Raw genomic sequence first — 23287 nt, 5'->3', positions numbered from 1 at the left:
CTTCTCCTCACCAGGGTCGCATGCTGGAGCCAATGGCAGGGCACACAAAGATCATCCGTGCTCACAAACACACCTTGGGATGATTTAGAGTGTCCAATTGATCTACCGTGCATGTTTTTGGAATGTGGGAGGAAACCGGAGCACCCCGGAGAAAACCCACGCAGGCACAGGGAGAACATGCAAACTACACATAAGAAGGCCAGAGCAGGAATCAATCCCACGACCTACACACTGTGAGCGCATTGTGCTAACCAGTCCACCACCACGCCGCTCGACATTTTTTACATTTATTTTGTTAACAGAATATATCCAAGTTCGTTGCTCCAAATTCTGAAGCAAAAAATGAAAAACAATAATGGCAAAAAAATATCTTAAAAATACTGGAATTTATTTTGTGTTTAAAGATTAATTTGGGCATTATGTAATTTGTGATATGTCTGATTAAATAATCCAAGTTAAGAAACATTTAAAATCTAGCCTGCTTTGTTATGAACTGAATGACATTCATCAAATTGGAGAAGAAATGATGAACAAATCCTTTTTACTTAGGGTTTACTTATTTATTACTTCAAGTAGATCTCGTGTACTATAGCATACAGATGTCAACTAGTACACAAAATTGAATGTCAAAGTCCTCTTAGTGTGCAGAAATGACGGTCTTTGATCCTGTGCGCTAAATTGTCTTCGTGTTCTCCTGTGACGCCTCTATCACGTCCAAGGACGACGACATCATTCAGGGAAATTTCACCGACGACGTCTTTACAAATTTACAAAATGATACTAGTCGTTAACATTAAGTGCCACGTTTATTTCAACTCATACACTCTTAGTCGCGACAAGACTTTACAAGTACGTAAGATTTGGAACGTCTTTCCATACTCAACCACAAGATGGCCCTCGTGAGTTATGCCTTCAAACGAGGTCCGTTTACACTCCAGATTGGTAGGGGGCGAGCCGCGCCACTTGTCAACTAGTAGTGGGTTTAAAAACAAAACGTAGAAGAAGAAGGTCCACTTGCGTCTCCACATTCTGCGGCTCTTCGGGCTCTTGAGTTGGGGCATTCACTGAGTTTCTCTGGGCTTCGCTGTGGGCAAGGAGCCCAAGAGAGCGACACCTTTCGAGGGGACCGCGTTCTCGCTTTCCTGCTTTTGTGGAGGTCCGAAGCGATGATAATCCAGCCGTGAAATCTACTTGAACGCCGCTTCTTTATTCATGACACATGACACGTAAGTTTTTGGGCGCTTGTGTGCTGATCCAAGTGTACTGCAGCAGCTCGTCCGTGACCACCGACCGACTCGTCCCTAAACGCCGAGCGGTCCAATCGGACTTGAAACCGCGGCCTCGCTCGCGGCACTTAAAGTCATCATTGACGGGGCTGATGGCGCGTGTTTTCTTGAATGACTTCCTTGCCACGCAAGCTAGCTTCAACTCGAAATAGCATTGGCGTTGGAAACGGTGGAATTTATTTCGACATGTTTGTACGCAGATTCGACAATTTATTGTTCCTGAGACTCTTTTGGGGGACCCGAGGCTAACTCACTCATGGGGCCAGCAGGATTGTGATTATTAAAGGGAAGCTTAATATATTTCGCCATTTCACCCGTAAGAAGTTTGCATTTTGCCTTATTTTACACTAAACAATTAACAGCTTAAAACGCATTTTTTGGTTACTTTATCTAATCAATTATCAAACAATATTACATTCTGTTAAAAAATTAGACCATCAATCATCAGAGCCATAATGATATCAGGAAATCTGATTAACATTGTGATATCACTTTTAAATAAATTGATCCCAGCAAAAACAAAGACAATGTCAAAAAATAAAACTGTCTCTGGATAATTGTAACTACGGCTTTATAGGAAAAATATCTTATTGCTTTTCTTATTATTGATTACTTTGATAGAGTTAAATGCAGATTTCAACTCCAACAGGAAAGGCACAAATTACTATAATAGCAAACATCATCCGTCAGATATATAGACGGTTTAAAAAATTGAAGCATTAAATCAGACCAAAATTGCAATGTGGTCATACAGTCAAATAATGAATGAGATATTGTTTCAGTGTCTCATTCCCACAGAAAGAGCAAATATTACATTTGGAAATTGAGGAATTAGCTGGATATATATATTATGTAAGATTAAAAAAAAAAAAAACGCATTTTGCCACTTGCTGCCAACTGAAAATAACATCACATGTGCTCAACCAATCACGGCTCCGCTTGCGAACATCACATGACCAAACCAGGTAAGCTGTGATTGGTCGTTACCTGCCAAAATAATTAAGTTATGAAATTAATTATGGCTAAAATATTCAGTTTAAGTGTTGATAAGTATCAAGTGTCCTTTTATTGTTGTCTCTTGAAAATCGTTATCTTACAACGACTGAATCAGACCATTCGTTTAATTTTTATACTCGCATCTTCAAGCCGCTCCACATCTTCAATTGGAACGGCGTCTGGCTTTTCATCATTTATTTTAATTGCGTAGCTCATGCATGCTAATATGTGCGCAGAGAAGAAGAAAAACAGGTTTTATACAACGCATTTAAATGTTAAGCCTCGCTATGAACGCTTGCAACTTTGCGCCATTGTTGAAGAGGAACCTCACCTGAGATGTCATTGTTATTTTCCTTTCCCGAAATATTAGCTGTCTGAGACAATGCCCCGCGTGCGCTCCGCTTCCTTGATGAGATGTCCGAAGTGCTTCTCTTCTTGCGTTTGCAGCCGTGGTGCAGTCATGGAGCTCAACAAAATGGTGACCCTGTGGATATTTTGCTTGTGTCTCATCGGAGGAAGCCGGACCGACAGGCCCAGCTCGTCCTCGGCGGATATCGCCGAAAATGGAATATCAGGTGAGAAGGGTTGCCAAGAGGTGGAATATAGCCAATAAATTTCTGAAACGTTGACAGAAAGTTAAGCGGGATAAATTTGAAAATAGTTCAAGTTTTAACAGCGCTTAGTTTGTCAGTTTTTGTGACATTTGAGTCTGTTCCCTGAAATCCAATTATTTTTTTCCCCCCCATGTATTTTTCTCAATTATTTATTTCTTCCTGGTTTGCATTTACAAAAAAAAATCCCATTTCAAAAACTGGACATTACCCACATTTGTGCGCAAGTCTGAATGTGCCTGTCTATAATTAACCATCCCTCATGCTATTGTCATTATTACACAAAAGAAATTTAGTAAGAAGAACGGTGGGTTATTCATATAAATTCCTCTTAGGCTCAAACTTAGAAAATTCCCGTGTTTTTGTTTCAGTTATGACATGAAGCGGCGGAGGAGTTTTAGTCAGACAGCTGGACTCAAACTCAGCGTGCGTCTTTGTGCGGGCTCTATATGCGGCCCGGCTGAGAATAGTCCGGCCAGCCCCGCATTCTCCGGCGTGCATCAAAACGCTTAGTCAGACAGGAAGCGATTGACCTAATGGCCGGCGGGGCTGGTTATCAGTGCTAGTTACGCTCATGTAAAGAGTCCCTTGGAATTAGTCAACACCAACATACATGTGCAGTACAGAATGTTTGCCTGAATAATCCTCGGCAGCATGATGAGGTTTCCCCTCCGTGTTTTTTGGTCGTTGAGAAAACGGGGCAAGTGTCTTGAATGAGTCTTTGAGCCTTCTTCTCTGTTCGTTAGGATCAGTAACGAAAGCTACGTGGTGGCTGCTCATTCTCTGGCCACCCACGATCTCAAAGAAAATGCGGTTACTGTTTCCTGCCAGTTTCACGTCGATGCAGTATCCTTAAATGCCGCAATACGGCGTCACAGTTCATTTATATTCACTAAAACAATCTGGAAATGTCAATCAAAATCATGACTTTAATGCCTTAGCATGCAAACATGTTTGAGAAGCCGTTGTTTATCTTAACATCCACCGTCAAAATGTCATAAAAAGCCCCGCACCCGTATCCAGAATCTTGCCAAACATTTATTATACGAGCCGGAACAAAGCGAGGGAGACGAAACGCTGATTGCAATTTCCCTTTGGACATATGAGTTGATATTCAGATCATCAACGTGATCATCGTGGGACTAGTTGATTATTCTGGCTGCTTTCTTTTTTTTTTAATTTCTGAGATGGCTCGAAAGCAAGCCTTTGACGCGTAACTGTGAGAAAATGTCTTGCACAAGGTTTGCAAGCGTACCCCGTTCCTTCACAAGTGGCAACTATGCCTTCAAACTACTCCATTTATCCTCCTCACCCGCAGGTCTTGCAGGATTATTATATTAAAAAAACAAACAAACAATGAAAACCTATACGCGTTATCTTGGTCATCATTTCAGTTGAAGGTGGCGGCACTCAATGGCTTTCGGCCTCCTGGAAGTATCCGACGACATGTTGACAAACATGAAATGCTCAAGAGAAATGGGCGTGTCAAAAGGTGCCGCCGAGACAAAAACCTGCTGCAGTTTTAGAAGCGATGTGACCTAATTTGTTTTTTTTTTCCCTCCTGTGCTTTTTTTCTTTTTGTTTATTGTGATTGTATCACAAAATGCACAGGCCACGGTATAAAAACACTCAAATCATATGACAACAAAGAGTAGCAGGCATATTTTTAATCTATTTTTATTTTTATTTTTTTGGGGGGGGGTCAAGTGCAACCAGAATAGTTTGTGAGGCTGTCCAGGACACGAATGATGCAAACAAGTGCAAGATGCAAACTGTTTTTGACAATTGCAGGCAGTGCAGCACGTTGTTTTAGTGGTTAGCACGCCTGCTTGACAGTCAGGCGATGTGTGTCGGGCCACAATTTTCTCCAGGAACAACGGCTTCCTCCCACATGAGGAAAGAGACTCTCAAGACTGTAAATGACCTGTGGGTGTGAATGCGACGTAGCGCCGTGTCACATTGAGCTTTGCTGTCTTTTCGATTACGCCTAATAAGCGGAAGCTGCTCGGGTTGTGTCGCTGGAAACGTACGGCATGTGGTCTGCCCTGCCAAAGACTTGCAGAAGTGAAGCTCTTAAAAAAAAAGGGAAAAAAGCAGGCTGACAGGTTTGTCATTGTCCTATCTGCTTGTTTTGCAAAGCAAATGATGAGGGGAAAAAATGCCAACTCACAGGTGAACTCGTTCACGCGACTACAACTTGTCAGCTGCATTTATTTTGGGGGGCAGGGGGGGGCGAATTCCGCTTTCCCACCTCTGAAGGTTTAGATGCCAAATCTTTCAAGTGACAAATGCACGACAAAATGTCGCAGGACTTCCTGTTCAGTCTCTCGTGTGAACACTTAACTCACAGCGTGTCTTTGACTAAAGCGCACCACTTGTCATCTGAACGTCGCCTTGAGAATAATCACAAGCGTCTGTTTTGAGTTGTTTCTGAAGAGAAAACAACTCCACATACCGTGAGCTCTCGAAAGTTGAACACGATCTGTTCAAGAATGTCATTTCCTCTATTACGTAATGTATCGACTACGCTACAGAACGTTCTTTGTTTTCAGCATCCAACAAATACCACTCGCGTTTCCATTTTGTGTGTTTTCTTCAAATGAAAAAAAAAAACCGCTGATGCAGTTGCCTCTCCAAGGTCTAACGTGTGTTGAGCAATTCTGGCGAATGCTGTATTTGAACGGAATTAGGGTGCAGCGCGTGCAGAAAGACCACTATTTGGCGCGCTTCACACATCTTGGGTTCGTTCCGAACAAGGTTTGCTGCATGCAACAGGCTTCATCTGTGAGCGTTCAGGAAGGAGGAAGCAGGCGCAAAAAAGGGAAGGGGGCGGCGGGAAGTCGGAAGTCACACGATAAGGCCTCGTTGACAGACGGGCCAATTATGCAATGACATCATCATCTGTCTTTCAGGCCAATATTTCAAGACACAAGAAAAATGATGAGCTTTAAAAGCATCCGTCAACAAGCAAACATTTGAACAAGCGGTTTGTCGATGTTGCTTCTCCCGAGCGTCACGTTTCCTGACTCCGCGCGCGACTTTGTCTCTGTCAGATTTGTGTCGCATCGACAAGCCGCTGTGCCGGGACGAGAACCCCATCCTCAGCTTCGAGGCCATCCGCAGCATCCACAAGCAGATGGACGATGACAAGAACGGCAATGTGGACGTATTGGAGACGGACGGGGTAGGTCGTGGCAGACAAATGTGCTCAGGGTTTCCACGGATCATTAAAAAAAATTGAAAGTCAATAATGGATTTGAGGAAAATTAGTTCCTTTCAATGGCGTTACAAAACGGTGACCGGAATCTTGAATGAACCTGAAACACGATTGAGAGGTTGCCAAGTTGCAGTTAGCAACGAGCTAGGTTGCTACAGCTCTCCAAAGGGTTCTGCGCGGCACGGGCACTCGCAGAAGCATTTGAGAACCGAGAGCCCGGTGCATGCCCAGCTTGTCGTCTGGAATGACTCCGAGTCATTTCCTCTTTTGACTTGAGGCAGTTTTGATTGCCAACATGGGCAGGGCTCCACGCTTTCCTTTGTGTGTCAACTCATTTGCTCTCAATTTGAAAAGAAAAATGTCACCGACGTTAAACGCCAATGCCACCTTTTGGGAAGGGGAAAAAAAAGACCTCAACACAAATCTGACTCAAAAGTCCTTTTTACTTTATGATGCATCTTTTCAACTTCAAATAACTCTCAACCACTGCAAAGGATTTGTGTTGATTAATAAGATTATGACAAACTTTCAAAATATTTATTGTCCATTTAGAACCGATCGAAAATGTGAGCTTAATTGCAAGTTGACTTTGGAAATCATGCGATTGACTGACAGTCGCTTTACGATACAACTTTATTTTATATCGCGACATGAATGTCCTTCGTGTGTGTGTGTGTGTGTGCCTATGCGGTGGAATGTGGCCATTCAATTTGTTTTATGTCGCGTTAAAAGTTTTGATTCGTCACTTAATAAAGATGTTATTCGTGGGCCGGCGGAGGATTTCTCATTCGCGCACTTTGCTGCTCTTTTTTTTGTCAATCATTAACATCGGGTACACAACGATAACCTACATTGCTACGAATACACTGCCACAAACGGCAGCGTGGCGCTTTTTAATTACACGTTCCTATTTCATATCCCCCTCCACCCCGACAATCTGTGCTTCCGTCAAAAGTCAATGCAGCTCTGCTTACCTTTTGGCTTCGTTTGAACGTTTTGCAGAGTGTCGTTAGTCTACCAGTTTCAAAAAGGCGGAAGGGCCGTATTATGCAAATGAGCTCATTTGTGTCCGCGGAAAGAACAAGGCCTTGCTCTACTAATTCAACATGGTCAAATGGACCCCTTGATCGTGTCTGCTGTTTTGTGGGAAACGCAACAGGAGTGTCAACACACACACACAAAAAACGGCAATGTTGGCCGGCTACCAGATCAGGTGTCACCACTGAAACGCAAACTCGTTCCACCACCCGAGGGTCAACAAACACGTTGCGAACTAACAACCGAGATAGGCTGCTGACGTGCGCCTCCAAAGTCACTCTCGAGTTGAAACTTCTAACGACCTGCTCGAGCACGCTTTAAGTGAGCAAATAATCACTTTTAAAGTTCATTGATGCCAAAAACGGAGAGCCGAGTGTGCTGACTAATACGGTCAACCTCCCAGAAATCGTGGAAAACGCCAACGTCGGCAACAGCCCAACAGAATAAAAATCCTGCAAGATTATGGCTGGCTGACGAAAAGCTTTTTATTTTTTAGGCCAACTCCGTTTCCAATATTTGGACAAATAAAATTCCAGTCAACTAATCAGTTAATTTATATACTTGATAAATTGATAAAAATAAAAAAAAAATAAAATGAGGGCGGGAAAACCATTTGCATTTCCGTTTTATTTTGCCCAAATGAATTCAACTGAGAAGTCAAGGTGTCACTCTATTGGTTGAAGTTCTCCTTGGCGCATGTCAGAGCCTTGAAATGGCAACATTTGGGGGCGTTCTCTCTTGTCGACTCATACTCGATGTCACCGGTCCTCATGAGCGCTCGCACGTCTTTTTTATGCATGTTAACCATATCCAGAGCGGTACGGAACGTTCGCTCTTTCAGCTCATGAACAGCTGAGAAGTCTCCACCGTTTCCTTTCACATAATTGTATTTTTACACCCTTCCCGGCGGCGTGTCAGAAACCACGGTCACGTCTCGAGTCGTAGCGAAAGGAGCCTTACGTCATGCGCTAAACTGCGATTGTGGTCGTCCTACAGTTCCTGAGGGAGGATCTGAACTACCACGACCCCAAGGCCAAGCACAACAGCTTCCACGGGGATGACCAGTTCATCAGCGTGGAGGATCTGTGGAATGCCTGGAAGGGATCGGAAGGTACCGCTTTCAATGTTGGGTGCCGAATGTGGAAAGTTGAGTTAGAACGGGTGGCGGGAGATTTTTCTTGTTGCACTTTCTTCTCAATCGTTGACTTGCGGGAAATTGAAGGCCAGGTTTCTTTCAATTATACAGCTCTGTCAAATAAAAGAACATTTTGCAACAAACGGGTATACGAGCATTTGTGTTGCAGGAACATAACTTCAAAATTTAAAGGCTTAATGGGGACTTGACTGATACATTGGATGGCCGAGGAAATAATTTCTAATCATTTTTAATCGTATTAACTAAAATGCTGGAGGGGCTTACCTGGATCTAGAATTCTGAGAGGCCATATCTCCCGTTTTTGCGCCCCACTGTCGCGCCAACCGTGTTTAATTGTATTTTATTTTTTCCTGCCCAAGTAAGTGACTAATCTGTGGCTCACATAATCAGCCACTCGACCTGCCGGCTGACTTGATCCTGGTCAAGGAGCTCGATCTGCCGGCTTGTCTAGCAAAGAGCAGCACGCTCGGCAACATCCTCCAGCCTGTCGCCACACTTACTGTACCGTCGCAACGCCCCCCTCGCTCTCGTGCGGTTGGGCTTTCATGTGGCCCGCCTTATCTTCCTATCGTGTCTTTCACACCTTTCCCGTCAGCCGCCTTTTCTCACACTCGTCGTACACTCGCGCACGTTGACTTTGCGCCAGCAGCTTGGATGCTGCTGCGGTTCTCCCATCGTTCGCCCCCCCCCCCCCCATGCTGCATCACTGTTATGACACTGGATAGCTCGTCTGGGATGCGGCCCAGATGCGAGTGCTTACGGTCGCTCTCTGGCTACCACGCAACGTTAACCTTCATTTAGAGCCAACCACCATGTGGTGCACTTTAGTTTTTAGCATGGCACGTTTATTTTTTTTTTTTTTTTTCCTAAATTGTCTATGGCAGCAGTTCTCATGTTTTTTGACGGCTTTCACTAATTGAGCAAATTGTGGCGTGCCCTCTCACTGTCCTCAGTGTACAACTGGACGGTGGACGAGGTGGTGGAATGGCTCATCACCTACGTGGAGTTGCCCCAGTATGTGGAGGCCTTCCGCAAGATGAGCTTTAACGGCAGCGCCATGCCCAGGTGAGGCCACCACATCGGCACCAAAAATGTACCGTGCAGTGTTTTCTGCGTTTCCCACTTTTGAGAAGGTCGTTGAGCAGGACCCGAAATGGCATGTCGCTCTTGTCTGTCCTCCCTCAGGCTGGCCGTGAAGAACACCACTCTGACACACGGCATCCTCAAGATCTTGGACCGCAGCCACGTTCAAAAGCTGCAGCTCAAATCTCTGGACACCGTGCTGTTCGGAGCGCCCCTCAGTAAGCGACCGCATCACCTTTCACTTTTTAAAAAAAAAAATTTTATACATGTATATTAGGGCTGTCAAAAGTAACGCATTAACTCAGGAGATTTATTTATTTTTTTTAACTCAGATGGATTAACTTGAAAAATAATTTGCATACTTTGCAAAGATTGTACCATATCAACTCTACATCTTTAGCACATCATCTCAGAACAAAACCTCCTGCTCAAGTTACCACTCGTTCTTGCAAACCAATACTGTTCTGTTTTTATATTTATTTATTTATTTTTAATTCATGCGGCATGCATGATTCTCTGATTAGTTCCACATACTTGTTAGCGTGAAAGGATCTGAGTGTCGGGGAGGAGTGACTTTTTTTTTATTCTAAAGCACATGAAAGTTGTGTCATGTTTTTGGACTCTGGTGAACTTTCCATGTGCCGTTAAACGGATCCAAATCCAACTGCGACTGCTTGACAAATGAGTCCCTTCTCGACTTAAGTAATGTGTCGTCATGTGTTAGCATGGAGCTAATCTCTCCACTAAAAGTTGACTTGATGCGTATCTCGGTACCATTCAACGGACAAGCAGTTCGGATCATGGACGGATGAATGATTAGTTTCGATTCAGTTGAATTGCTATTCGATAAGGTACGACTGATGACGCAATGAGTTCATCAATTTGCCAGGTTACTGTAAATGTCATTTCCTTCAAATAAGGAGGCGGGGCGCTGCCATCTTTAAAGAAAAGATTTTCGGATTCAAATCACCTTTCGTAAAAACTCTGTGTTACCGTTTAGTTGGCAGACTTTAAAGTGAACTTGAACTGGAGGTTGGCAAGGATCATCTTGAAGCAAGCACATTATATGCCTCCTTTTTTTCCTGCTGTGAATTAAGAGGAAGTGGAATGTTTAAAATGTTGAGCTCCGCTGCATGGACGATATTGTAATCACTTGCGTGGGAAACGAGGACGCATCAAGGCCGTCGTGATGTTGGTCTAATCTGACCACATGACCGGCCAGGGACATGCATGAGTGACACTGGCTTGGCCTACTTTGTTGACTTGATGATGTGCGGCGCGGAAGGCTGCACGTGGCATATGCCGACGTGGATTTCGGCAAGCGAGCGGCGTCTGGCTTTGACATCCTCTCCAAGCGCTCGCACCCGCTGCGACTCCCAAGGCAGCGCGGCAGCATTTTCAGACACGCGCACAATGAGGCCCGTACTCATCCGAGACGACCTTCCGCAATTAAGCGCGCCGATTTGAAGCGTCGCCGATTACACAATGGCGCATGTTACGCTTGTTGACGTGCTGACAAGCTGCCCTGGTGTGTCATGGAGGCTTAATTCTCGTGGCGTACACACGGAACACGCAGGATGGTGTTTTAAAAGACGCCCAAGCACTTTGAAATACATTTGAACAGAATAAAACATGAATGGACATTTTGAAGCTGAATCTCCTGACTGTGAGACGGATGTGCTAAACCAGAAGTGGGCACCTTAAATGCTGGTGGGGGCCCACAATTTGCCATCAGTGTTACCGGTGGGGAGGGGGGGGAAATGTTATTTCAAATATTGACAAAATACATGCTTGAAATCAATTGCATTTTTCAATTCAGTACGTTTTTCAATATATGTACGTTATAAAAGATCCGCTCTTCTAACTTGGCGGCAAAAAGTTTGAAGCAAACAATAAAATGAATACGTACTATTATACCCACATATGAAAGAGGCCCTGGACAAATTTGAAAAAATTGCAATTGTACTGTTCACGCTGCATGAAAAAATCCGATATGTGTCGCATATGGGAAGAAAATTGCAATTGAGCTGCAAAGTGAAAGTAACCAAGGACATGTCTGCCATCTAGTGGTAATTGGTGATATTGCAACTTAAAATGACTCCTGCGTATTTTTTTCTTTTGAAATATTTTTTTCATGTTTTGGATGTTTCTGTCCGCCCAGCGGGCCATTGACATTTTTACAGAATAATGATTCTGTCTGTTCAAGTGGTGTCTCTTGCAAAAAAAAAACAAAAAACAACCCTGAATAAATGAATAAGCGCTTTGAAGCGGATTTGCCTCCACTTCCTCGGGTGTGCAACGTGTCCCTATGAGTGCTCGTCACGCTCACGTGCACGCTGGCTCGATGTCAAAACAGGAACTGAGCGGTTGCATTTCAATTGAGGGTGCGTTTTGAACTCCACCGCAACACTCCGAAGACTTGCGTTGAGGTGACTCGCCAACCTCGCCAACTTCCCGTGGATGAGGCGTTCTTTCAAGCTGACTTGGAAGCAAGTCGCAACCTGATCCAAAGCCTCGCCCCAATATTTGGATTCTTTTCCGTTGAATATTTCATCACCTGCGCTTACAAGCTGCTCGTAGAGATGTACTCACCGTTTTTTGTATTTTCCGAGGATGAGAAAGTTTGCTTGATTTACTGCTTTTTTTGCTGGAAATGAATTAGCATGGAATAAATTTCAGGTCCATATTTAGCGCGTTTGTTAGGTCAGCAGACATTTTTCAAACCGAGTTACCAGAGCAATTTGACTTTGCCAAGGCTTGAATTTTTTTTTTTTTTTTGGTCAATCTTGACCACAGCGCTGTTCTACTTAATATGCTTTAGCCAACTCTCACTGCGTGTCCTGGTTTGATTTTTTTTTTTCAAATATGATCCGTTTGAAGTTGTGATTAAAAGACGAATGTTGATTTTGGTTGTGTTCCAGTGAATCGACACAACCACCTGAAAGACTTCATGCTGGTGGTGTCCATCGTCATCGGAATGGGCGGTTGCTGGTTTGCGTACATCCAGAACCGCTACTCAAAAGACCACATGAAGAAGATGATGAAGGATCTAGAGGGCCTGCAGAAGGCAGAGCAGAGTCTGCACGACCTGCAACAAAAGTGAGTCTCCTTTTTTTTTTTTCTCCTCCCTACCGGCAGAGTGTGAACCCTTGACCGAGACAATTGGCATCTTGATGCGTCAAGAGAACGACGTGAAAGAGAGAAGCCGGTCCGATTACATTTGGGACAGATAATTATCCTTCTTTTCTAGACTTGAGTCATCCCTCACCAGCATAGCTATCCGTTGCTAAGATCAAATCATGTGAATGAGCCGTTTCAGGAAGAGGAACGAGCGCCTTTGAAGAACCTATTTTTGGGGCTGCTAATACGACAAGGAATGCTCGCAATGTGCTCCCGAGCGTGCGCGCTGTCTCTTCTTGTTCCTTTCAAGGAGACGTTTGCACATTGATCTCACGCCGCGCTCCCTTTCAGCCTGCGGCGTTGAGCCCAAGGACGAGATGCGCTTGACCGGAGGCAAGGCCCAAAAACCTTCTTTTGGAACCTCAATTCTGATATTTATTAGAGAGAGAGACTGATATTTGATTTTCACGGCAGATCCCGATCATTAGTCGAGGCCAGAAAACCATATTGGGAGCCGTTATGAATTTGCTGTAAAATGAAAAATATTTGTCAAAATTTCGAGTAACGCCAACATGAAACACTTTTTCATATTTTCAACATACTTCAAACCTTTGACAATGGACAGTTTTGTTTTAGGGGCATTCCCAGGCAACCACAGCATCTCTTAGAAAGTTAACTAAAAATGTGAATAAATAAATACTTCCATGAAATTTGCCAAATTTTAAGTTGTTCTCTTATTAGCCAGCAGATTTTGAAAAATGCACTTGCCGACATGGGTCAAAATACCAAATATCGGCACTGGGAATCGTGTATCAGAAGTGAACGCTCCTTAAATGAAATGCTGTAAAGTTTGAACAAGTTGATGTCTTTATTGCATGGGCCAATATCGCAATCTTGATCATTTCTTTCGCTATATTGTCCAGCCAATATCGTTTCAGTCAGTTGAACAGGTGCCGAGGTCACATTTTTTTTTTCCAGACTTTCCTGGGGAGCTACTGAGTGAGTGATGACACTCATTAGGCCACGCCCCCCTTTAAAGACACACAGCTCCATTTTTTTATATATTTTTTTGTCTGCTCAACTTGATGACTTCCACACTAAACTTACAATTCGACCAAGGGCATTTTCTAGTTCCCGAAGTTGAGGCAGCGTAGCCTCAGTCTCTCCAGCGCTACTTCCTGATCCCTCCTGCCAGCTGCTCGTTCCAGACCGTCAAGCCCGGGCCACTTGATACCCTCGCGTCCCTGTCGGGAGGAGGCTGGATTTCCAGGGAGCCTTTTCGAGCACCCTGTGATTCCGAGACGAGGTGTTAAGCATGATCGCTTAACATGTGGGGACTGTGTTTCTAATTCTGCCGCATCGGTGGGGAGGCGGACCTTTAGTCGTGGCGCAGACGGGAGGGGGAAAAAATTGTCAAGGACTGGCGACAAGGACGCCGTCGAATGAGTCGTTAACACAACAGTTACTATCACGAAAGTACGGCTTAACATTTTCTTGCGAGGTTAAGACGGAAATCTCCTCGGTGTGGCCAACTCACTCTCACTCTCTCGATCGATCGTCTCTCATTCTCACGCTTTACATCCCTTGTGGAAGTTACCGCCGTAAAAGAACGTTCCCAAACTCATTGTGTGCCATCGTGATTGGCTGCGACTCCAATCGAGGTCTGTGCGTGACTAAGCACTGAGTGTTTGAATTGAGCCGCGGGTGATGAAGCCCTCCTCCTTTGTAAAGTCATGCTCATGTCTAAAAATAGAAGGGCTGCACACGCACGCACGCACGTCGTGGCAGTACACAAGCATTGAGTAACACACTGTACTGTTCTATAATTGGTCGCCGACAGCTGTTCTAGCCTGTGATGCCGTTTTATTGTGAGCGCTACTCAGAGGCAGTGGTGGGTTCTGCTGATGCATGTTGCTGCTGACGTCAACGACGGGTAGCTACACGCACGAGCCACAACATTCGGACTAGGCTTGGGTAATGGAAATTCATTTGATTCATGGACGGAATCTGAATTGCAATTTTTTTTTTTACACTGATGACCGCCATTGGTCAGCTCCCACTTTTGTATTCTGTTCCACGAAATCCAATTGAACGTGAACATCAAGTTGTCCTGCCTGCTAATTGGCGAGCTTGTTTTCTCTCAACCAACAGGGAGATAAAAAAAAAAAATCATCCCTTTGTCCCTTCTTGTGTTGCCGGCAGGCTGCAAATCGCCCAGGAGGAGCACCGCTCGGTGGAGGTGGAGAAGGTCAACCTGGAGCAGAAGCTGCGGGACGAGATCAGCACGGCCAAGCAGGAAGCCCAGCGGCTCAAGGAGCTCCGCGAGGGCACCGAGAACGAACTCAGCCGACAGAAGTACGCCGAAGAGGAGCTCGATCAGGTAATAAAAGCACGATATCACACGCGAGCGTATGTTTGGCAATGTCAGCGGCCAGCGATACAGTAGGATAAATACAGCCACGCTTGACTTTGTTTCGAAGGAATTTCGCGCAGCCGACTTGCATTTTTTTCAAGAAATGTTCTGTGGATCATTTGTGAGCACTTCCTGGTTCCAGCAAAGTGACCGACTGTGCTTCCTTCAAGTTGCTTCACAAGCGTGGTTCAAGTTTAAATGTTGAGTTTAATATGAAACAAACTTTTTGACGTCCTGCGTAGGTGCGCATGGCCCTGAAGAAAGCCGAGAAGGAGCTGGAGTCGCGGAGTAGCTGGTCCCCTCCCGAGTCACTCCAGAAGTGGCTGCAGCTCACCCACGAGGTGGAGGTCCAGTACTACAACGTCAAGAAGCAGAACGCCGAACGGCAGCTCTTGGTGGCCAAAGAGGGGGTACGACATTCTGAAATCCAAACTTTGCACTTTGTCGTCACATGACACCCGTTTACGTTTCCAACAGGCGGAGAAGATCAAGAAAAAGAGGAACACCCTCTTTGGGACTTTCCACGTGGCGCACAGCTCGTCCCTGGATGAGGTGGACCACAAAATCTTGGCAGCAAAGTGAGTCGCACTCGATTGAAACCTTCGAGATATTTGAATTGCGTGAATGCTTGGAATGGGAGGGAGGGAGGGAATTATTTTTGAAGCGGACTTCAACAAACGGACGGAGTGACGGCGTGTCGTTGTGTCTCGCATGCCAGGCAAGCGTTGGGCGAGGTGACGGCGGCCCTGCGCGAGCGTCTCCACCGCTGGCAGCAGATCGAGCTCCTCACCGGCTTCACGGTGGTCAGCAACCCGGGCCTGCCGTCGCTGGCGTTGGCCCTCAACCTGGACCCCAGCTTCATGGGGGGCCGGGCCACGCCGCAGCACTTCATCGTGTCCGATGACATGGACGACCTGGACGAGGACATGATGCCCGCCGCGCTGCAATGTAAGAGTTCGTCCGAGTCGCTGGGCTCGTCGGCGGGGAGTAGGAAGCGAACCCTTAAGCACCCCAAGAGCCTGCTGGGGAAATCTAGACATCAGAACTCGTGAGGGTTCGCTTTGGACCTTTTTGGGCTCGACGGGTGTGGTGGATGAGGAGGTTGTCATTTTGTGTGCAATGTCATTTGTCTAAATTTGCATAATACTCATTGTTCCATTACCCATAATCCCTCCCTGAACGCACGTGTGTGTGTGTGTGTGCGTCCACGTCCGTGCTTCATGATGACTTGGGGTCATTTTTTTTTTCTGTAAAGAAAACAAAACTAAAATATATCTCGACTTTTCAAGAAGCGAGTTTTTGTGCTGTTCTGTTTGTTTTTGTTTGTCTTGGATGTTCCCCGCCAGACTTCACAGTCAGGCTGGAGTTGTAGTTTTGAGGTTGACGGTTGAAATCTGGGTTCTGGCTTTCCTGTCCGGGGTTTGGCTTTTTCCTGCATTCCAAAAACATGCCTGCTTGGGTCATTGACGACGCCAAACTCTCCAAACGTGTGAATGTGAGCCGTCGTTTGTCGCAAGGATGAAAGTACCAAGATTGCCTTTTGTTCATCTCCTTCAAGGACAACATTTTTTCCCGTGCGTCTTCTTTGGTTGCTTGGTGGCCTCTTTAATTTTTCTTCCTCTGCTTTTTGCAAATGATTTTCTGTTGGAGGCCTTCGAAGGTTTAGTCGTGCATTCGCTCTACTTTGGTGACGTGTTGGCTTTGTTCTCGCTCGGCGACGGTGCGAATGTGAGTCACCGACCGGCGGCGAATGCCGGCTGTAGTCCACCTTTTTGTTGTCAAGTCCGCCTGGGCTCCCGCACCCGAATAAGCCGTGTTGAAAATGGATCGTGCGCGTCCTCAACTCTCGCTAGTTAGTCTGATGTCGACTGTGCATCGGCACCGGGACCGCCCGGGATACGCCGGAGAGAACATGTCTCTCAGACGGCCTGGGAAGTCCTTGAGATCTCCCTGGATGAGCTGAAAGAGAAATTTGGGCGAGCTGACCCCGCAAGAATGATGGATGTTTGAAACGTGCAGCATATGAAGGCACGCATTTGGCGTGTCCAACAGCGCTTCACTTTTCCACAAATTGTTGTCTTGTACCAATTGGATTTGCGGAATCCCAGAAAATTGTAGGGTTGTGCAAATAATTGAAATTCTTTGCAATTACGATTATTACGCTCAACAATTACAAAATTGGCATCATCGTACAAAAACGATATGTAACGCATTGTTTTACGATGTCGAATACTTTTGTGTGTCTACTTGAGAATTGAAATTGTTTATTTCAATGTTGCAACACTTCAATGGCAATTTCTTTCTTTATAACATGTAAATTTTCTTTATGCAAGGAAACCATCCTCAAATTTATACGTTTACACCTTTTTTAAAAATGATCTTGAAGAAAAATAAATTTGTTTGAATATTGTTTCCATTTATATTTTTTTGTTTTGTCACCCCTCCAAAAAATTGTAATAATCATTTCAATTCTGACTAAAATAATCGTGATTCAACATTTTTTTTTTTTCCTCATCGAGCAGACCTCACGCTGTGAATACGTTTCGGCCGCACTGTCCATTTTACAAATAATGATATGAATAACTTGCCACCCTTTTAGTTGTGCTTGAAGCTCTTGTTTGTGGTGGACACGCGGGAATTGACTTGGCTTCCATCGTAAGTCTTCTCATCAGCATTAATTGCACTTCCTCTCTCACTCCTTTCTCTTCACGCCCGCATTACCGCCCCCCCCCCCCCCGCCGTCTCGTTCCGGTCAACTGCAGACGGCGCTCGGCGAGCCAGTGACCTGTGGTCCGGCGGCTCGGATTGTCAGCCCGTGTGGAAAAATCTCGGTTGGCTTTTTGTTGATTTAACCCCAGCACCTCCCCGACCCCCACGTAGACTCCGCCGACCCAACCCGACAAATTTCTGGCTTCCCCCCAGCACCCCCTCCAATCTTAGCAACACCCACCTTTGTCACCCTGCTTTCAACCTCGTCGCCACCCGGCGCACCTCTTTGCTTTTCATGATAGTCTTTATCCCGCCTGTCCAAGCAGCCATTTTACCGCCTCTGCCTCATGTCCGTTTTCTGTATCGTCAGAACACCACTGACACAAAATGAAAAGCGTCAAGCAATTTACTGATTTGAACGAAACTTTGCACCCATTGTAATATGATCGACAACTTTGTGATGCCTCGTGTATTCACTCGGGCCCGACATATTAATTGACGGTCGGACTTATTTGGACGATATTGGCTCTGTACTTGAAGATGTTTGTGTTCCCGTTCCAGAAGTAGCCGTGCAATCCTCATATTCAGCTTTTGATTTGAAAATGTCTTCAGTGTAACAACAAAAACAAAGGAATTGACTCAGAATGCAAATTCTGGTGCACGATCGTTTCAACACATTCGGGTGCGTGTGGGGTGCAAATTGTTGCGTTCCTCAACCGGCCGTCCAAAAGGCGGAAAGTCTCTGCTTTGACAGGCTAAAATCATTGTGTTGCTTTTAATCACGTTGATGTCACGTCTGGAAATACTGCGAACCCCCTCGCATGTTCACATTTGTGTATTTGCATGCCTTTTATGCTGCCTTCATGCTCGGACCAAAGCCTGGTCTAATGAATAAAGAGTGCTATGGCGCCAACAATTGGCCTCTTGGTGCCAAGCAACAATGTCGAACTGAGAGGAGGAGCCTTATTTTGTCTCGCAGAACAAATTGATTGGCGCCATCTTGTGGCATCTATCAACTTTTTTTCTTTTTTTTCCATGCAGCAATGAAAATCATGGATTTTGCCTTTTCGTGCCTTCCCCCCACAAATCACCCCTGGGGGTGAACTGTCAAAGCACCTGACTCCCGATTCCCTTTCTTCCACATGTAAAGAGGAAAGACACCACTAATGTTGGGATTTGATGATTGACTCCATGTTTGTGTTACCATTGCTTAAATGACACCACGGTCGAGACAAATTCATCAACTATATATTTATAATACATATTTATCGTCATCCTGGTGATATAGTCATTTTTAAATTAAATTGTTTGAATTTTTTGCTTGTGGGCCTGATCCAATACGACCTTTGAAAGCGACCGACTCATGAAATAATATTCTAGTATCCACGTTTTCCTGAGTAATATGTTTCAAATATGTCCATTGGATATTCATCGCAGTTTTCTTTTCCATTTTTAGCTGCTTGAGGTGTGACGCATGGTGGCAGCACATTTCAGTCACATTTTAAGTGCACAAGATAAAAAGAATCAGGCATCGTGTAATCAAGCAAATGAAACTCCACTTAGTCCAGTAGCATCTGGTCAGCGGACGTGAGGGAATGGAGATAAAGATAAAGATGTCCTTTAATAGTCCCACAATGGAGACATTTGATAATAGAATATAATATTCACATCATGTCTGGATCTGTGGATAGATAATACAATATTTCAGTTTAACTAGCACGAAAGAGAGCGTCTTTCTATCACGTGTTATACTGTCCCCTGGTGGCCAAAGCTTGTCATTGCTATCTGAAATCACTTTTTTTTTTTTTTTCGCCATTGCCATAAAATCTCACGTACGAAACATGGAGTCAATTCTAGTTTATTTTTGTAACTGAATCCCAGACAATTTTTGGTGTGTTTCCTCTCATTTTGGTCCGGCGTATGCTGATTTTCCAGCGGCGGATAACGTGATTGTCACTCTCTGCCCACAGCTCCCAGCATGATGTCCCTGCGCCAGCGCCACATTGACCCTCACCTGGCTTTGAGCACGCAGAGGTTGGTAGAGAGTTCCTCGCCGGAGGGTCAGCAGGGGGAGGGAGGCTCGCACCCCGGTCCCCACCGTCATCGGCCTGCCTTCCGAGAGTCCCGCAGCCATTCTTTCGGGCACCTCGAAAGTCTGAGTCTGCCCCCGCTGTCCTCCGCCGTGTCCCACCCAGCCATCATCTATAGCTCAGGCGCCGGTCCGCATTCTTCCTCCTCCTCTGTCATCCCTCATTCCTCCCACGTCTATCAGCCTTCCTTCCAGCCCATGGACCCGATTCCCGACCTCACTTTCTCCGACGTCTCCCAAGCGTCCTCGGCGGCTCGCGACAGCTTCGGGTATCCATCGCCGTGTGGCATGTACGTGTGGACGCTAACCACCTGTGCCCACAAAGGTTTCTCGTGCATGCATCCCAGCCAGATCAACTCTGCAAACAACATACCGCTAACTTGATCTTGATATGAGTGGACCAATGAAGTTGTTCTTGGCAATTATGGAGTTAAGAAGCCGAATATGATCAATCCATTTTGATAAACCACTTAAGAAGGTTGCATTCGTACTCGGAAAAGTGTGTCGAAGCTTTGGCATCCGTTTCTTTTCACATTTCTTTTCCTTTTGCATTCCTGTTTGTCCAACCTCACAGTCTTCCCTTTGCATGAAAACTTGGCACGTTTGGCGTTGCCGTGCGTCCCGGCGCGGGCCCAGAGCGTCGATGACGTTTGAGCGGTTCCCCCTGCTTCCGTCTAATCTTTCTGTTCTTTCGCACGCAGGGACCTGAATCGCTCGGACTCGGACTCGTCGCTGTCCCTGTCGCAAGTGAGCGAGCGCCTTTCGGCCTTTGGCTCCAAAGGCCTCCTGCCGAAGCCCACCTCGCTGTTGCACGGCCTGCCCAACGGCGGCGCCGGCGAGCACCTGCCCGACAGCCCCGTCCTCATGAAGAGGGCGCAGCAGCAGCCGGAGGGGGCGGCGCCCGAGGCCCACAGCCCCGCCGAGTCGACCCGCTCGCTCAGCTCCACCGAGCCGGAGACCCCCTCGCCCACCTGGGCGGCCAAGGGCGCCACCCGCATCCCGCAGCTGGCGGCCAAGAAGAGCCCGCTGGAGGAGGACAGCGGCTCCACGGGCGAGGACACGGATTCCACGGCCGGACGCAAGAAACACGCCTTCAAGATCTTCAAGAAGCAAAAGAAATGAGGGCAACTCCCCTTTTTCTGGTTGCGTGTGTTCTTTTAATTGTTCTGCGTTGTTTGCTGCCGCTCAAAACTTTGGGAGCTTTCCAACCTTCTGGACGGCGGGAGCAAGCAGCTGCTTACCGTACTCTCAAAAAGTTCGCCTCATGTGGCTTTTGGCTGATATTCCACCATGAACCGTAACTGCACGTTAGCCTCAACGTGACCAAAAAAAAAATCATGGAATGAAATCCGCCGCAAGAAAAATAAAATTAAATAAATCGCACAAAAACATGACCAGAAAAATGAGTGAATATTTTGAACGGAAACGTGTCAGCCAATCAGAGGAAGGGCTTTTCCTTGAAGCTTTTTTTTTCAAATTTGGAGGCGAGTTTTTCCGACCACAGTTCCTGACGGCGACGTCGCACAAAAACATTCCTCAAAAAGGACATTTTGGCCCCCACACAAAAAAGCTTCATTGTCGGCGATTTTCATGATTCTTGCTGCGTTGTTTTCGGGTTCAAGTGGCCTTTCTACCCGACTTTGCATTTTGACCCGTTTTCCGTTTTGCAAAATTCTCTCACGTTGCGATTTCTCGTGCATTTGTCGGTTGATCCCGAAATGTCATCCGAAAGCTGCATAGTCCGACCTTTTGCGTGAGTTGTGCGCGTTGGTGTGTTGGGGGTGAGACATCGCTCACGCTTTATTTATTCCATGTCAGTCTCAAAGGGAAACAACCTTTTTTTTTTTTTTTTTTCCCATGCATGTTTTTAGTTTGAATGCTGACAAATTTTTTCGTTTTTCATTTTATCACAGACTCATCAATGACTCCAAAAGGGCTCATTTTGGTCAAGTGTGAGTTATATATTCAATATTTTTAGTTTTTTCCTATCCTTGTAACAGATGAAACGGCCCTTCGGTATTGAAAATGGCTCTCGCTGCGTTTGTTTTTGTGCGCACACTCTTTGTTTGAACAGATGCCCTGTGTCTTTGGGAGAAAACTGTTACCAAAAAATGTCCTAATGTTGGAGGTCCTCATACATTTTTTTTTTTTTTTATTTAATTCTGGTATGAACGGGATGACTGCAGCAACCAAATACCTTCTTGGAATCGTTTTATTTTGGACTCGCTTTTCTTGCAGCAACATTTGTAAAATTCCAACTCGGATTTCTCATGGGGAAGAGGCGTTCGCGACGGATAGATGATGCTAAAATTCAACCTTTGTTTTTTTCTTGCTGATGCCGGGGGTGTCCAAACGATGGCCCCGGGGCCATTTGCAGCCCACTATCCATTTTCGATGGCCCTCAGAAAATTAGAATTCTGTCAACACACAAATGATTCCCAAAGTTAGTCAGCGCATTTCTCTTTATCAAGCCTGATAAAAACAATTGAGTTCAGATATTTGTGAGCATATCACATTGGTAACTAACTCGGATCATCAAGTGAACAATGCTTGAAAAGATGACTCTTGTTTTGGTTGTGAATGTGAAGATCTGCCAGGGGCGGAGGGCGGCTCTATTCTTTGGAGATGCAAGGCTGTAGGCCACCCTAAAATCATGAAAACTCAAACACGATTGGCCGAATCACCTTAACGCAAATTTTAAACAAACAAAAGAATAAATGTTTTTAATATAGAATTATAATGCATAATGGCTTGATTTTTATTTATTTTTTTTGGGGCTGGGGGCGTTAAGCATAAAATTAAAGACTGTGCCTCCTTTGATTATTCTGCATCGTAAATATTTTGTAACTCCTGGCCTTGGCTATCTAATGTGGGCGGAGCTTGGTATCAGAGTTTTATCGTCATTTTGAAGATTCCCTATGAAAAAGAGAACGCGTGGACATGTTAATTTTTTTTTTGTGATGTATTAGGCCATGGATGCAAAATGGGTGCTGGAAAAGGGCTAAGAATTCACAATTTGGTACCAATCCACCCGAATAGTGAAGCAGAAGACCAAGGATCCCACATCAAAGTGCCAAATCGCTGTTGGTTGGACACCATTTTGTTCCACCAGCAACAAATCTTTTCTTTTTTGTCTCGTATGTTTACATTTGTCAAGGCGCCTCACAGGACTATGCATCTGTACTTTCAGCTTCTTATTCACCAAACAAAACAGCTAAATGATAGTCGGCCAATTTCTGCTTTTGAGTTAGTTGCAAAAATCGGTACGTCTTTTGCACGCCAACTGCACTGGACATGAAATGTCTTGAATGTTTTTGTTGATGCATGCCAAAAGTGCTGCGACTCGCCAGCCGCCTTCTAACTTTGACCTTTCAACTTTTGAGCCTTTATTTATGACATCCACACGATATATTTGTATAGAGACTACTTTTTTTGCATCTTCTGTGGTGGTCTTTTATGGCACTCTTGCATGAAAGCAATAAACTATTTCAAACAAACTGGTTGCATTTGTAACAAAAAAAAAATAGCGCCTTTCTCTTTATATGACGTCATGACGTGACTTTGGACCG

General features: G+C 45.3%; 1 protein-coding gene across 3 annotated transcripts; it reads left to right on the top strand.

Moving 5' to 3' along the window:
* Window positions 1-963: 963 nt before the first annotated feature.
* Window positions 964-23205, top strand: stim1a (stromal interaction molecule 1a). Of its 3 annotated transcripts, none has more exons than XM_088300796.1 (14): window positions 964-1226; window positions 2730-2857; window positions 5947-6077; window positions 8145-8259; window positions 9258-9369; window positions 9490-9605; window positions 12309-12486; window positions 14710-14887; window positions 15163-15330; window positions 15398-15498; window positions 15639-15868; window positions 17683-17751; window positions 19600-19987; window positions 20420-23205. In XM_088300796.1, the coding sequence occupies exons 1-14, from the start codon at window positions 1213-1215 to the stop codon at window positions 20838-20840; spliced, it is 2349 nt and encodes a 782-aa protein (XP_088156922.1). In that variant the 5' UTR covers window positions 964-1212; the 3' UTR covers window positions 20841-23205. The 3 variants fall into 3 exon arrangements, with proteins under 3 accessions (XP_088156922.1, XP_088156923.1, XP_088156924.1); XM_088300797.1 differs by having other exon boundaries at window positions 967-1226; window positions 19600-19663; XM_088300798.1 differs by lacking the exon at window positions 17683-17751 and having other exon boundaries at window positions 968-1226; window positions 19600-19663.
* The last annotated feature ends 82 nt before the right edge of the window (window positions 23206-23287 follow it).

The sequence above is a fragment of the Idiotropiscis lumnitzeri genome, chromosome 7 (genome assembly GCF_059441095.1).
Source record: "Idiotropiscis lumnitzeri isolate Australia: NSW breed Sydney's pygmy pipehorse chromosome 7, RoL_Ilum_1.0, whole genome shotgun sequence".
NCBI classification, from domain to species: domain Eukaryota; kingdom Metazoa; phylum Chordata; class Actinopteri; order Syngnathiformes; family Syngnathidae; genus Idiotropiscis; species Idiotropiscis lumnitzeri.
Note: the sequence above shows the minus strand (reverse complement) of the source record. Positions and strands in the feature narration are given on the sequence as shown.

Bases quoted from the DNA above. Each gene is read 5' to 3' on its own strand.
- stim1a (XM_088300796.1), top strand. The intron at 2,858-5,946 runs GTGAGAAGGGTT...TGTCTCTGTCAG, and splicing joins CGCCGAAAATGGAATATCAG to ATTTGTGTCGCATCGACAAG. The intron at 19,988-20,419 runs GTATCCATCGCC...TTTCGCACGCAG, and splicing joins GCGGCTCGCGACAGCTTCGG to GGACCTGAATCGCTCGGACT.